The sequence below is a fragment of the Pan paniscus genome, chromosome 17 (assembly GCF_029289425.2).
Source record: "Pan paniscus chromosome 17, NHGRI_mPanPan1-v2.0_pri, whole genome shotgun sequence".
NCBI lineage: Eukaryota > Metazoa > Chordata > Mammalia > Primates > Hominidae > Pan > Pan paniscus.
The window spans coordinates 64,760,708-64,777,441 of record NC_073266.2 but is presented as its reverse complement, the minus strand read 5'-3'; the positions used below and the strand labels follow the sequence as shown (position 1 = coordinate 64,777,441).

Below are 16,734 nucleotides of genomic sequence, written 5' to 3'. Positions count from 1 at the left end.
TCCACAGTGCCTGGAGCTCAGGGCAGTGCGGTCAATAGTTATATTGGTAATAACACGTAGTGATACTATTGAAATATTGCTAGTCCCTACCTCACAATAATTAATTTGATACAGATTCCCAGAGAAACTTGTTCCACATTGATTTTTCCATATCACAGTTTCATTCTCACATTATTCTGGGAAGTATGTACTAGGAGGTTATACAATCTAATTATCCTGTATTGAATGGGAGACAGGTGAAACATGGAAGGGATAAAAATATATTATCAAAATAAGCAAATTTCAGGTGAAGGCTATATTTTGTTAACTTTATCTTGGAATCTTGGGTCACAAGAACTTCATCGTTATGGGTTTTTGTTTTGTTTTGTTTTTTGTTTTTTGTTTTTTGCTTAGCACGTGGAAATGTTTTAAACTCCAGTAAGTGTTTAAAGGGTTTGGACTGTGTGGGACTTAACTTGGTGCACCGTCAGCTGCCATTGCTTTTAGAAAAGATTAGCTTATGGTCCTCAGATTGAAATACACATTTGAGAAAATCCCAGACTGGGGCCCAAGTGACCTATGTTTTGGTATTAATGTATTTACTTGTGGTCCCATCCTGAGAATCCATTTATTTGGCAAAGTGTCAGAAATTCAGCTGAGCCAAAGAGATTATGAGTGCTTGTGATTAGCTGCTTTGGAGTGGTAGCAGCCAAATGTTTTATCCAGTATTCTTTACTCATTAATGAAGATATTTTCCCCCATGTAACAACCGTTATCTACATGATAGCATTCATTTGTTTATTTACTTATTTACTCCACAAATATCTTTGAATGCCTACTGTACACTAAGTACTTTCCTAGACTCTGGGAATTCAGAAATAGAAATCAGTACGAGTCCCTGCCCTCACATTGCTTCCAATCAAGAGGAGGAGACAGATTACCTAAGAAGGCAGTATGAGTACTATAATCGTAGTCTACACAAAAAACCATCTGATAAGATTTATATAACCCTGTGTCCCTTTAGCCAATGTTTAATTCAACCATTATTATTGGAAAATATCAATATTTTATTTCTATGCTTATATAGCTATAACAAAAAAAGAATGAAATGTCTTTTCAAACTGCCTGATAAGTCGGTATGCAATTTTTGATTTTTATAGGAATTTTTCACTCCCGTGGCAACCATAAATATAGTTCACTCCCGTGGCAACCATAAATATAGTTAACCAGAAAATCTCTATGACCTTTCTCTGAACAAAGATATAGACCTATATTTAATTGATCCCTTTAAAAAATTCAGTTTAGCAACAATACTTTGTTCCAGTTGATATTTTAGTTCATCATTTTAATTAAGTTTAGCCTTTCTTTAATCTGTCAGCCTTATCAGTAACTATTACTTTTCAGCAATTTTGAAGAGATTACATTTTTAAATGATTTTTTTAAAACCTCCCTGTTAATGGTCATTAACCTTACATACAGCAGATATAATTCTGTATAATTGAGGGACCAAACATGAAGTTCTCAAGCAGCCAAAATTACCCAAAAGCCAGAAGAACTTTTATCTATAGATCCTTTAAAATTAGACCCAAGTCAGATAGATAAGGGGGATGGTAGTTTCGTCAAAATATTACCTACTCAAAAATATAAATGACAGTATTTCCAATTGCAATCCCAGAGTAAGGTTTTGCATTTCCATTTTGAATAACTTTAGTGAAGTTAAGTGATTTGAAATTGAATGCAGTGGGGTAAGCTGGTAAGACAGCTCAAAGCGATTGCAGGTCAAGGAAATCAGGTAAAGTGGAGTCATCCCCACTTTTCAATCCCCTTCACTGGAGAAACGCTGGTGCCATTGCAGTGTGAGCATGGCTGCATCTTTTTATATGTATAGAAGTTTTAAAATCAATTTGATTTTCACTGGTATGATTCTCTAGTGTACTTAATATGCTATGGACAGATTTCTGAGAATAGTAAGAAGCAATTACACTTCTCATGAATATATAGCAGATGAAGCACTCTGATTCATTATTCCATTCTATTTTTGAACATGCTTATGATTTTTTTTAAAAAAAGCAAAAAATAAGAAAAATTATTTGAAGTATAGACTAGTAGATCTGAGTTTTAATTCCCTCACTAGGTGACATTAGGTAAACCCTTAAACTATTTTGTTTCTCAGTTAATGTACCTATAAAATTTGATAAAACCTCCTATCTCTAGTTTACTAGCAACATTTAGTTATGTACAATGTATTTTGAAGTCTTTCAATACATGGATTCAAAATTAAATAGTTTCCTTATTTCAGATATTTGTTTATTTTTATTTATGAACGCTTCCTTCTTACTAATGATTGTTAAAAATATAGAACTCAAGGAGATAGAGAAGGGCAATGAAAAAATGTCCAGGAAAAAAAAATTAAACAGCATTAACTCACAAGACCAGTTCTAAAACTCAAGAGCTTTCTAAATGAACTCGAGATGCACTAATCGAAGATATTTAATTTACTGATTCAAGATGCAACGTGTATGCACCTTGCAATAAATTTTGATCATGAATTGTAAAGTTTGCCATAACTCTTAGTTTACTATAATCCCACTGGTATTAGTTAATCTTGCACTTGCTCCTTTTTTTTTCACTAATGGAGTTAATATTTAGTTAGTTCATTCTGTAGCATATGCTTTCCAGTGATATTGATTTTTTTTCTTTTCTGTTCTGTGACCTCACTGAAGTGCCAAACATCACAGGGGAAGTCATTCAATGTAGAATTTAACACCAAGAAATTAGAAGTCTATATCCCACTGACAGAGGAGAAAATTATTTAACCTTGCTTTTTTATATAATTGATTTTTTAATGACTTAATGCAAAGTGTTTTTAAAAACCTCTCTATGCCATATGTTGTGCTGTATTTTGGTTATTCTTAAGTGTACTAGTTACACTAACTGTAGATTAATTTTGACCCTATCCAAATTATACCTCTAAGAGTATCAGAGACAGAGAAAATTAAAAATCCAGAAAATCTCACTTAGAAGCAGATTATAAGACTAAGATCAATTTTAAAATTCAGAGTTTATTTGGGAGTTAAACATGCATACGTGGAGCTTTTGTTCAACAGTGGCCAGGCCCTGTGCCTGCTGTTGAGCAACAGGAGGACAGAGCCTCAGCCCAGCATAAAAGGGCAAGAAGGTGCATTGGGAGCAGCATGCAAAGATTGTTTGCAGCTTTGCATGCAGGAGATGGCTTCTCTTCTAGGGTGTGCTCCCCTGCAGCAGAACACAGACACTGCTAGCACATGAGTCTGCACAAACTATGGAAACATCTGGACACTTGACCGAAATTATAATACCTTTCTTCATCCAGATGTTAGAGTGCATGTGTATCTCATATATAGACACAGTCTTAAACTAAAATAATTTTATTTACTAAATTGGCCAAGCGCAGTGACTCATGCCTGTAATCCCAGCACTTTGGGAGGCCGAGGCAGGTGGATTGCCTGAGGTCAGGAGTTCAAGACCAGCCTGGCCAACAAGGTAAAACCCTGTCTATACTAAAAATACAAAAATTAGCCAGGTGTGGTGGCAGCCACCTGTAATCCCAGCTACTCGGGAGGCTGAGGCAGGAGAATCGCTTGAATCCAGGAGACGAAGATAACAGTGAGCTGAAACTGCACCACTGCACTCCAGCCTGGGTGACAGAGCAAGACTCCCTCTCAAAAAAAAAAAAAAAAAAAGAAAAGAAAAGAAAAGAAAAAAATTATTTACTAAATTTACCTGTGAGTGTGCAATTAAATAACACACTTTCTTTCTTTTTTTCTGCAGACTTCCTCTGTGGACAGACATTTTCCTTCTATTAAAAAAATCAAAACAAAACATTTTCTCCAGATATTTTTCATGAAGTGTCAACAATAGTACTGGGAGGACATAGAAGCCCTTTCAGTGATAAGCAACCGCCTAGTCCCTGGAGCTGCTGGCTGGGGCCATGCTTCTAAGTGCCAGTTGTTGGCTCAAGGGAGAATTTAAAAGGGAGATAGCCAAGACAAGGAGTAGGAAACCAAGTAGGGATGAAATGACTGGGGGCAGCCTGGTACAGTGGCTCATGCTTATAATCCCAGTACTTTGGAAGAATGAAACAGGAGGATTCCCTGAGCCCAGGAGTTCGAGACCAGACTGGGCAACATAGGTAGACCTACAAAATATTTTTAAAAATTAGCCTGGCATAGTGGCACAGCTACTCTGGAGGCTGAAGTGGGAGGATCGCTTGAGCCCAGAAGGACAGGCTGCAGTAAGCCATGTTCACACCACTGCACTCCAGCCTGGGCGACAGAGCAAGACCCTGTCTCAAAAAAAAAAAAAAAAAAGAAAAAGAAAAGAAAATGGTGGGGAGGAGAAAGAATGTATTTCCATAGAAAGGATGGGTGAATGCCACATTTTTTGCTCTTTATTCAAATGGCAAAAGTTTCATATTGTACCCCATATACATGGTATACCGTACATGTGTACAGGACACAATATTTAAATGCTCTTATTTATTGAATTCAGAGTTCAGCTTGAGAAGAGTGATAACTGTTTAATCAGCTTCTCCTCTCTCATGTCCACCAACGGAACAGGTCACCTGACCATTCATTTGGCTCTTATAGTTAAATGAGCTCTAAAAATGTACAATATTTTTGCTGTTGGAGGCTACAGTAGACATATACGCTAATTAATATTTTCAGGTCATGGTTAAAATTTAGTGCTGTGGTTTTGTTTGTTCCTGAAAGAAATTTTCAAAATGTCAGATGAGAACAAAACTTATTTTCTATTGGAGCATCACAAATTTCCCCAGTAAACTGAATATATAATTAGCCTAATTTAGTCAGAATATACAAATGGATCAAAATGTGCTTTTCACATATAGGAACAAGTTAGTGCTTTAAAACTCGTCATGACAACTAAGGATTTAGAATAGCATTAGTTGGTATTTCTCTTACAAAGCAGAATGAATTAAAAAGTACAACAAGTATTTGTGGAATGTATTTGTACCCTTTCCTAAGGTAGGGGTGATCGGGATTACCTGTAGGGTAGGATCTCTCTGCCCTCAGAAAGTATATTTTCTAGCTGAGGAAGACCAGACTAATATTGTAAAACACTAAAACATCAGGTACAAAGGGGCAGAATAAAGACAATAAGCACTTAGAACTTCAGCCCAGGAAGGGATAAATCAGTAAGATTTGCAGAAGTTGAAAAAGCCTTATGGAAGAAAAATGTCTTAGTCTGGCCAGGCTGCTATAAAAAAAAAATAATACCATCGACTGGGTGGCTTAAACAATATCTGTTTTTCTCAGTTCTGGATGCTGGGAAGTCCAAGATCAAGGCACTGGCAGATTCAGTGATTGGTGAGGGAGCTCTCTTCCTGGTTCATAGATGGCCATTTTCTTGCTGTGTCCTCACATGGTGGAAAAGTAGGAAGGGAGCTCCCTGGGGTTTCTTTTATAAGGGCATTAATCCCATTCATGAGTGGTCTGCCTTCGTGGCCTAATCACCTCCCAAAGCCCCCTACCCCCTTCTCTAATACCACCACCTTGGGGGTTAGGATTTAAATATGTGAATTTGGGGATAAGGGGTACACAGGCATTCAATCCTTAACAAGAACAGACTTGGATGGCATTCTGATTTTGGTTGCACAAGAAAGAGAGGAGAGGGCACCTTAGGACAGAGAAATGACATAAGGCAGTTGTAGGCAGCAGATGTGAAAAATAAATGCCTGTTAGGCAATAAACACAGGATGGGCCAGGTGCAGTGACTCAGGCGTATAATTCCAGCATTTTGCAAGGGCGAGATGGATGGATCACATGAGCTCAGGGGTTCAAGACCAGCCTGGGCAACATGGTGAAACCCCGTCTCTACAAAAAAATACAGAAAAAAACTAGCCAGACATGATGGTGTGCACCTGTAGTCCCAGCTACCTGGGAGGCTGAGGTGAGAGGATCACCTGAGCCCAGAAGGTTGAGGCTGCAGTGAGCCTGGATTGTGTGAGTGCACTCCAGCCTGGGTGGCAGAGCGAGAACTTGTCTCAAAAAGGGAGACAGGATGGCTCAGCAGGTTGGACAAGAATGGGAGAACCTAGAGACTTTGTGGGGAGAACTTAAGAATGGAGTCTTTGATGGAGACCGTAGGGAGCCATTGCAGGTTCTTGAGCAGAGGCTTGCCATGATATTTAAGAGAAAGTAATTATTCTAGTACCTTGAAAGCTAGTGCTATTGAATCCGTTGGCTGTTTTTTTTTTTTTTTTTTTTGCTTGTTTGTGTTGTTCATATAGTCCATCTCCTCCTCATTTGCTATTTACTGCTCATATCTGCTTCAGCATGTTACTTCTCTCACCCATCTTTCTCGTACTTCCAGTTTCTAATGACATGTGAGGGCAGAACCAAGAGTGGGTTGGAACATTCACCTAGAATGTGGAACCACTGCTGTTGGAGGTCCTTGGAGAGACCAGGAAAGCCGACTCCTGACATTCCAGGCTCTCTGGTCTCCAGTTGCATTCAGCAGTGATGTAGTTTCCCTGATATGGCACGATGCTGCCTCCACCCTCCTGGATGAGCAGGATTCTCAGAAACCATGCAGATCACAATGTCCTGCAAATGTGCACTTGGAAAGTCCTGGTGTAGACACCTTCCTAAGCAGCAGCTTTTTCTTTTCTTCTTCTTTTTTGTATTTAAGTCAGGGTCTCACTCTATCACCCAGGCTGGAGTGCAGTGGCCAGTGGTGCAATGATGACTCACCTCAGCCTTGACCTCCAGGGCTCAAGTGATCTTCCCACTCAGATTAGCCGGAACTAGAAGAGTGCACCACCACTCCCAGCTAATTTTTGTGTTTTTTGTACAGACAGAGTTTCGCCATGTTGCACAGTCTGGTATCAAACTCCTGGGTTCAAGCACTCTCCCTCGGCCTCCCAGAGTTCTGGGATTACAGGTGTGAGCCATGGCACTGGGCCTTTAGCAGCAGCTTTTAGTCACTTCCATCCACAGGAGACGTTTTATGCCCTAGTTACCCATTACTCTCCAACTTCAAACCAGTTTTTTTCTGCAGTCTTAGATATGTTTGAGGCTGGGCTTCCAAGAAATATGCTTCTTCCATGTATAATTTTCTCTCCTACAACTCTACACTGTTAGAATTGCTGTGCTTCCCCCCACCCCCTCTCTCTTTTTTTTTTTTTCCCTGAGATGGAGTTTTGCTCTGTCACCCAGACTAGAATGCAGTGGTGTGATCTCGGTTTACTGCAATCTCTGCCTCCTGGGTTCAAGTGATTCTCCTACCTCAGCCTCCCAAGTAGCTGGGATTACAGGTGCCTGCCACCATGCCCAGCTAGTTTTTGTATTTTTAGTAGAGATGGGATTTCACCATGTTGGCCAGGCTGGTCTTGAACTCCTGACCTTAGGTGATCCACCTGCCTCAGCCTCCCAATGTGCTGGGATTATACACATGAGCCACCACATCTGGCTCACCAACCCCTTTTTCAAAAGAGGAATCCATTGCTCACTTTGGCAGCACATATACAAAAATTGGAACAATACAGAGAAGATTAGCATGGCCCCTGTGCAAGGATAACACACAAATTTCTGAAGCAGTCCATATTTAAAAACAAAAGGGGTGAGGGAAATATAGGGGATAAAAAGTAAGCACTTTAGGGCTGTTTCCAAACCCATTCATTAATTCTGAAAAAGTAAAATGTAGCCAACCTGATGGAATGTTTAGAAAAATTGGGAGCTCACTGTCAACTAAATCACGTTTATTTAATCTAGTATTAGACTGCCTTTTTTTTTTAACCAGATGGAAACCATTAGCAGTAATAGTGAACAAATATATCCAGGCTCCCAGAGGTCATTTTTAACCACCATTAACAATCTGGTTTTCACAGATTAGTAATATACGAAAGGCAACAGTCCAGTAAAAGATACACAAAAGGCAGCGGAAGCTTCTGTGCTTTTTATTTACCTAACATTTAGCCATTTTAAAAACCCTTTGTAAGTGAGGCATTCGAATCCTCTAAGCTCAAAATTGGCAGATTTTACCCAGAAGATGCAGCAAAATATCTGTTTGAAATAGATGCCGATGCAAATTGTTAATAAAACCTCTACAAAGCTGATGAAAAGACAAGCTTTTTATTAACATCAGTAGATTTGCCTGTGTTTAATATAGTTTCCATTTACTAGCTTCTTGTTTAGTGGTTTCATACCAATGTAAAGCTACTAATTATGAAGTAGGAAAGAAATGCATTTTACATATCATATTTTAATTTTTAAATTCAACTATCTAACTGAAACATAATATAAGATAAACAGTCCACAAAATATACTAATGAGTCAAAAGGAATCTGGTCTATAATTTGATAAGACTATGGTTTCTAGAATTGCCTATTCAGGAATAAAGATCTCATTTAAATCATGCTTTGAGTGGTTGAGAAAGTTGTAGAATGATAGTGTCATTATGCCCTGCAGATAAATGCAGAGATACATGCATGCTTCTTTCTTCTCTTGTTCAGATTCAATATTGTATGCCAGTATTTTTGAAACTTCTACACCTTTAACTGGTTAACTGAGACTGCACATAATATGCATGTATCTTCATTTCAAAATACTATTTTTCTTGGTTTACCCATTAATAATTTGTTATCAACCTTCATGTTACTCTTGTTTTAGATAACAGTGTTTTTCTAGGAATTGCATTGAGGTCTATATTTAAAATGCTTCACAGATATTTCCTCTCTATTTTCTTTTTATGTGGAGAAGAAAGCCAAGGTATCAAGGTTCAAGAGTACATCTGAGCCTATAGAGAGGTCATGTCCAAGATGAGAATGAGAATGAGGCTATAGGAATCTGATCTGGATATTAGAGAAGATGCTTGCTATTAAGGAACTTAGGGATGCCAAGGATATTATTAGGCTCCTTCCTCTAATGACGCATATGTCCTGGAATATTTGCTTATATTTTCACAGATGTATTTACCTACACACACACACACACATGCACAAACACACACAAACATACTCCTCACAGTCATCAAGTAAAATGCACTTGAATTGCCATTGATAATATCATGTTGAAAATTTCCCTGTCTGTCCATGATACTGTTATAGGTCAGCACTTCAGGGAGAAATTCTGTTTCCCTCTTTGCAGAAATTTTTACCTCAGCAAAGAAATCTCCCCGTACTTCTACAAGTGCCCAGGGCTATTACATTTTGGTTTTTGCTGAGGGAAATAAATAGTAAGGAGATCTTTGATGAATTCTGGCCCCCGCTTACTGTAATTTAGAATTTACGACCTCCTGGGGTCCTTTTCAGAAACAACTGCAGACCCTTTATTGAGTGCTTATTGTATGTTCAGCACTGTGCTAGGCACTGGCCATACCTAACCTCTGCCGCCAAGTAACACATGGCCCACTGACTGAGGAAGGGGAGTAAGGAAACAGCACCATGCCTGAGGCCTGTGCAGGGAACTCTGGGGACACAGAGGAGGGATGGGGGGAAAGGGAGGGGGATCCATGAGGCCTCAGAGCCCCTTTGTTTGTTCTACCACACCTCTTCAGACAGAAATGAAAAGCTTGATTAAATTACGTGAGCATTGAGGATAGGGGGTTGAATTTTTTAAAAATTCTGATTGCCTGAATGATTGGATTCTGGTTTATTTAGACCAGATTTGTAGACTCAATTCATGACTGTGGATAAAGACATTTTCTTAACTTGCCATCCTAGTCAACATGTAAGCGAAATAGGAATAACGATCTAACCTTTATGCGCAATATAGTTTTCTTTGGTCGAGGAAGAGCAGTTAAGAGATATCAGCAAGCAAGTCACTGTTTACAAACTAATATAAGTTAACTTATTTTGTCTCTGTTTTAAGTTGATTTTTAATTTTTTTTTTTACTTTTTATTTTATTTATTTATTTGTTTTTTTGAGACAGGGTCACCCAGGCTGGAGTGCAGTAGTGCAATCACAGCTCACTACAGCCTCAATCTCCTGGGCTCAAGTGATCCTCCCACCTTAGCCTCCAAGTTGCTGGAACTACAGGTGCACACCACCACATTCAGCTAATTTTTCTATTTTTGTAGGGACAAGGTTTTGCCATATTACCCAGGTTGGTCTCGAACTCCTGGCCTCAAGCAATCCTCCCGCCTCAGCCTCCCAATTACAGATGTGAGTCACCACACCTAGCTTTAAGTTGATTTTTTTTTTTTTTTCTGGGATGGAGTTTCGCTCTTGTTGCCCAGGCTGAGTGCAATGGCGTGATCTCAGCTCACCACAACCTCCGCCTCCCGGGTTCAAGTGATTCTTCTGCCTTAGCCTCTTGAGTAGCTAGGATTACAGGCATGCACCACCACGCCCAGCTAATTTTGTATTTTTCATAGAGACGGGGTTTCTCCATGTTGGTCAGGCTGGTCTTGAACTCCTGACGTCAAGTGATCTGCCCGCCTTGGCATCCCAAAGTGCTGGGATTATAGGCGTGAGCCACCGCGTCCGGCCCAAGTTGTATTTTTTTTTAAAAAAACAAACTATCAATTATTAGGAAACCCCTCCAGGCTTATCATTTACAACTCAAAGCCTCCTCACATTTCTTTTTCAGTGTCCCAAATTTTGATGGCCCAAGAAGGCTGGGCACCTGCCTCTAGTCTTCATAACCTTTCCATTCAAACCAAGCTTCCTCCCTTCAAGGAGCAGTGGGACTCCAATCAGATTTCTACCAGAAATCTTGACTATCCAGACTCCTCTTTTGCCCATTCTAGCAATTTCCTTCCTTGTAAAGATGGATAGCAGTAGGGGGTTGGAGAGGGAATAACTTCAACAATCTGCTTTTCGGGAGCTGCCATCACAGGCCAGGCAGGCTCTGCCCTCCTTTTCTGCACCTCCCCTCTGTGTTTCAGGAGGATTGTATGCAAATAAATGAGGACAACATTTGGTTATGAGGACTTCCAATTTCAGGTTATATTAAATAAACTGTTTTGCAGATATTAAAAGAAAATGTAAAGGAAAACTTACAGAACTAGCCTACACAAAACTAATAGTATTTTTTCTGCTTTTTTAAAAGGTGAACATACACAAGAAACCAACTCACCTCATTCACTGAAAAAGGATGTAGAAAATATGGGGAAAGGTAAATGAAAGTTTCAATTCTGTAGAACTTCTCTTAGCTTTAAACGACTATGGAGATAATAGGAGGATATTTTTGTTCTACACCATATTTTTAGCTTGACAAGCAACATATGAATAATATATGGACCATTGGGTGGATATAATTGAGATTAATGCATACATATCCATCAATACATGACACTGTAATATAATACTTTAAAATAATATATTACATTGATTTATATTCATGGATTTCTGCACAAAATCTATCCTATGTCTATGCAACACTTTGTAAACTGGTAAAATATTTTGTCTTATAATAATAAATTGCCATATATAACAGTTCTCTGGAGAGTTATTTGTAAAGATTAGTAAAATGACTCTTCTTTTTTTTATTAGAAGAACTTCAGAAGGTTTTATTTGAACAAATAGATTTACGGAGACGACTGGAACAAGAATTCCAGGTGTTAAAAGGAAACACGTCTTTCCCAGTATTCAGTAAGAAATCACTTTTATTTCATTGTATTTATGATAATTGATTACGTTTCTATTATTAGGCTTAAGAATGTGATTCTAAGTATTAAGCGATTGTGCAAAACACACAGTCTTCCCATGGTCTGCCTAAATATTCATAAATTTTCGTTTTATTTAGGCTTTGAATTGACTCACAGATAAAATTTCTTCCAAGAACCTTTTGGTATTTGTGTATGGATATATGTGTATCTGTATGTGTATGTTGTACGTATTTTAAAATGTGTGTAAATATATAATTAAATATGTAAATATATTTAAATATTTAGATATAGTTCGATTATAGATTTTAAAACAAAAGAACTACTTTGGTATTTACATTCTCTAAAGTAGGAAAAACAAGAAAAAGTTAACTTTCATTCTCAGATTGTTCCGGATAGCTTCCTGATGCTTGAGATACATATAAATATGAAAATCTAAACTTTAACGGTTCAGTATACACAATCTATTTTATTAAATGAAATTGTTATAATTTTAGTAGTTTTAGATTTCCCATCCATATTTAATGTTAAAATTCCATTCTGAATTTAGAGGCAGGAGATATTGTAGCCTAAAAACTGTTAGTTCTACTCCCAGAGCCTTGGAATTTCCTAAAACTTTATGGTAGGTGTCCAGATTTTTAAAATTCACCTGCCCTGGTCTGGGTCACATCTGGACAAATACATCCCAGTAGTGTTTTTCAAGCTTTCTGGACTTTGATTTAGTTATATTACCTCTCCAGAGAAAGGAAAGTGGGAAAATAGTATGCAAACTTATTTTTTTTTTTTCTTTTTGAGATGGAGTCTTGCTCTGTCACCCAGGCTGGAGTGCAGTGGCACAATCTCGGCTCACTGCAACCTCTGCCGCCTGGGTTCAAGCAATTCTCCTGTCTCAGCCTCCGGAGTAGCTGGTACTACAGGCACACACCACTACACCTGGCTAATTTTTGTATTTTTAGTAGAGGCAGAGTTTCACCATATTGGTCAGGCAGGTCTCGAACTCCTGACCTCAGGTGATCCGCCCACCTCGGCCTCCCAAAGTGCTGGGATTACAGGCATGAGCCACTGTGCCTGGCCTTCAAACTTATTTTTCTAATTATATATATTTAAAATTAATTTTTTCAAGGGCACTTTTTTAGAATGTCAGCATGCATCTTGTTATTAATCCAGAAATCACAAAACTCAAGTTGGCAATTCCTGTGCCAGATGATTCCTTTATCAGCATCTGGAAGATTTTTAAATAATTATGATAATTTCAATAATGTCAGCCTGAAGGTCTTCATTCATTAGGGCTTCCTAAATGTAATCACTGGCACAACTGAATGACACACTTAGGTAGCATTTTTGAATAGCACCAGGTTCCTGATAACACGTCAAACTAAATTTGACCAGAACATTTAGTGAGGATTCAAAATGTAGAGGTAACTGCATGATGGAAGAGAACTCTGACCACAAGGAATGGGAGGGTCTGCAAAGTGTGTCCTCTCTGCATACTCCAAAGGAGGCTGGAGCTCATGGTACTTCAGTTATTTTGAATTCAGAGAATGCCTGCAGGGCTTTAGAATGAGATTGAAAGAAGGAGAATGGCCAATAGCTTTTGATAGCATAATTAGGAATATTGTGATACTTATAGCTTTGAGAAAAGGAGAAACATTTAAAATATCTTTGAAACCATAAGAAACAGGTGCTTTGAAAGGATCTAGGATTCTCTAACTTTTGAAACTGTATCTTAAGAAAGACTGCACAGTTCCTTGCCCCAATGAGAGGCATTGAATATGTTTTCCCAATAGCTGATGTTTATCTAATTGTTGAGTTTGCAAGTCCCTGCTTTTAGATCTAGCAGAGTGGGTCCAAGTCCCATTGAATCCCTAACATGCCCTTCTAACTCCCTATGGAACCTCTGTAGTCATAATTCATCCCATTAATAAAAGCCAATTCATATTCATTCTAAGGAATTAAGTAATCCATAATAATTTATATTTTTCATAGTAACTGCTCTGTAGTACAACATGTTTCCGTTAAACAAAATGTTAGAATGTTACAGTACTGGCCAGTTTCAATTCAGACCTCTCATTCATCATTTTGATGTGCACTAATATGTATCCTCTGTGATTGCCACACATATGAAACACTTCAATTAAACAGTAACAGAAAAAATTTTCCTCTTTTTTATCTGCAACATACTCCACTGACCAAGGAAGTGGCATGTGTGTGCCCAAGTTTAAATAATGCGTAGTTTAGATACACCACAAAGAGGCAGTCAATTTCACACGGATGAAAATAGCAAATGCACATTATGTACTTGTTAACTAAATGTGAGGGGCCGTGAGGCTAGGGGACAGATTTAGATTCACTCAGATGAAAAGGGGAAAACCGAGATTTGCAAAGCCTCATTGGAAAGAAGCATAGAGGAATTCTCGTGAGAGTTTTGCAAAGCTTTTTACTAGGAGGTGAACAGATGCTCACAGTCACCACACTTAAAATCCAGTTCACTTAGAGCACTGTGGACCTAGGCTAGGAGCTGTAGCATGTGAGAATTAAGAATCTAGGCTCAAAAATCGACCAGACCTGAGTTCACTTTCAGGCTCTGCTACTTACTGGTTGTATGACCTTGGAAACTATAAAATGGGGCAGATAATTCCTGTCACTTAGAAGAATGAGAGGACTGAATGAGAGACCTATGTGAAGTGCTGTGCACATGCTGGGCACAGGATAAGTGCAATTATGATGGTGATTATGAAGCAGAAAGAAGAAAAGGAGAGGAACAGCACTGAGCTCTAGAAAAGCATTTCTAAACTTGGGTCCAAATTTTTGGCTTCTGGCCAGGCACAGTGGCTCACGCCTGTAATCCTAGCACTTTGGGAGGCTGAGGCAGGCAGATCACTTGAGGTCAGGAGTTTTGAGACCAGCCTGGCCAACATGGTGAAACCTCATCTGTACCAGAAATATAAAAAATTAGCTGGTGTGGTGGTACAAATCCCAGCTACTCAGGAGGCTGAAGCAGGAGAATCGCTTGAACCCGGGAGGCAGAGGTTGCAGTGAGCCGAGATCACGCCACTGCCGTCCAGCCTGGACAACACAGGGAGACTCTGTCTCCAAAAAAAAAAAAAAAAATTGGCTTCTTGTCGTGGTTCCAAGGGTTAATGAGGACCACAGGAATGGTCCTAAGAATGGAGAGGGTACAAATAAAGATAACAGAGAGGAGGGGCAGGTGGAGGAGGAGGAGGAGGAAGGGTAGAGGGAAAAAGGAGAAGGAGGAGGAAGAGGCAGAAAAGGAGGAAGAAGGAGGAAGATGGAGGAGAAGAAAGAAACAAATCTCCACATTTGGGGAGCAGCAGTTGGGAGGAGGAAGAGAAACAAGCAAGTCTCTGCACTTGCTGGAACAGAGGCTTCCAGAGCTGCTCTCCACTGATACTTATGCATAGCCCTGATGGGGAAATCTGGGGAGGAGAAAGCAAGGCAAGGCAGGCATTTGCCATTACAGCAGAGGCAGAGAAGTATGGCAGGTCATAGAGAGGGTTCCAGGTGTGGATGCTGACTGCTCTACTCACTGGCTGAGTAACCTTAGGAAAATTCCCTGATCTCTTTTCAACACTATAACAATACTACTACCTACCTGTTGGGGTTGTGGAGAGGATTAAATGAGTGAAAGGCATGAAGTGCTTAGCATAGTGACAAATGAATAGTAATTACTATTAAATGTGAGTTGTTGCTACTATATACTGTTTTAAAGTTTGATGCTGACATTCTTGTAGTGACTGTATAGTAAACCAGCTAATGTAAGAAACCAGAACTTGTAAAGGTTTATTGAGCTGTCACTATAGAGGGTGGAACAGGGAGTGAAACTTGTTTTAATACTAAACAATAAGTTTAATCAACGAACCAGGTAGGACACAACAGAGAGGTAGGGAGGATATACTAAGGAAAAAGGAGAAGCTGGAATTGAGTGGGAGTAGGTGTTTGGGGAAATGGATTAGGAGGGGCCCCACCATTATCAAGGTTACTTTGAGATGACAATAGGATAGCTGGTCAAACATGTTTTGCAATGAAAATCATGTTCAGTTGGACAGGTTAAATTATTAAAGGTAACTCCCAATTCCACCATTCCAAACTCCCTCACTCACACTGGTCTGATCATTTTTGCAGCTGTAAATCCAGAAGTTATGTTTGCCACTGCATTATGTACACCTTCCCCAGCAATTGTATCTCTTCTTCCTCTCTTTTCCTCCAACACCCTATGCCTTCCTTTATTACAGCATTCATCGTTTTGCTGTAGTTTTTATTCATTTTTATTTCTTCCCATTAGCCATCTTAAAACCTCAGAGCCTAGCCCCGAACCTGGGACCTGCTAAAGGTGGCAATGAATGGAGAAGGCCGTCACCAGCAGGGTGGCCTGCATCCTCACCTCCCTTCTCCACTCCAGCCCTTTCTGCCTGCTGCTCTTAGCCCTGTCTTCCTGAAACTCTAGATTTGGCACAAAATCTTCACCTCAAGAAGCTAGAACGATTTGCACTGTGTATCATGGTATATCTAAGTTAACTGACTCTCAAAACCTGTCATAATTGTGTGCCCCTCCCCCAACCTCTCCACCCTTATTTCTGCTTCTCCCCCGGCTCAACTCCAGTTACCTGGCAGACCACTCTCACCCCTCTCCCTCCACCTCTGCACACCGTGTTCCTCTAGTCCAGAGTGCCTCCCCTCATCCAAGTCCTCCTCCTTTTCTGGAGCACAGCTAAAGTTTTGCCACATCCAAGAAGCCTTTCCACTCTTGCAGCAGGCACGATTTTCTGAAGTCCTGTTGTGTTCATTTCTAGTACCATGAGTTTTCTGTGTTGACTCCTTCTCTGTTTCACTTGTGTTACTCTCCACTCCCCCAACCCACATTGTAAATAGATTCAGGGAAGGGCTACCCAGAATGTTCTTCTGTTGCCACCTGCAGCACCTGGCATATTGTGGGTACGTAGCATACTCTCAATAAATGATTGATAGGAACATAGGGGTCATACCCAAAGAGATTAAAACTGACAATGGAGGATGGAATTGGATCACCGAAGACTTGTATAAAGGTGAGTATCCAGGGCTCATGAGTTGAATCCTTAGATTTGCAGATCTAGTGACAAATTCATGGCACTTACAAGAACTGAGTGGAA

The 16,734-nt window shown here is 39.5% G+C and overlaps 1 protein-coding gene and 1 non-coding gene across 3 annotated transcripts in view; both read left to right on the top strand.

The window, feature by feature from the left end:
* The window catches only part of SKOR2 (SKI family transcriptional corepressor 2), a 45,600-nt gene that overhangs the window by 9,674 nt on the left and 19,192 nt on the right, over nt 1-16,734 (top strand). The window contains exons 5-6 of one of the 2 annotated variants that reach the window (XM_034943633.3): nt 11,032-11,097; nt 11,475-11,573. In XM_034943633.3, the coding sequence (XP_034799524.2) occupies nt 11,032-11,097; nt 11,475-11,573 (165 nt within the window). Of the gene's footprint in view, nt 1-10,867; nt 10,910-11,031; nt 11,098-11,474; nt 11,574-16,734 lie in introns of those variants that run through there. The other variant, XM_057300405.1, reaches the window with a different exon arrangement.
* Nucleotides 7,482-7,588, top strand: LOC112437848 (U6 spliceosomal RNA). Its single transcript, XR_003026348.3, has one exon. It is a non-coding gene; the product is annotated as a U6 spliceosomal RNA (small nuclear RNA).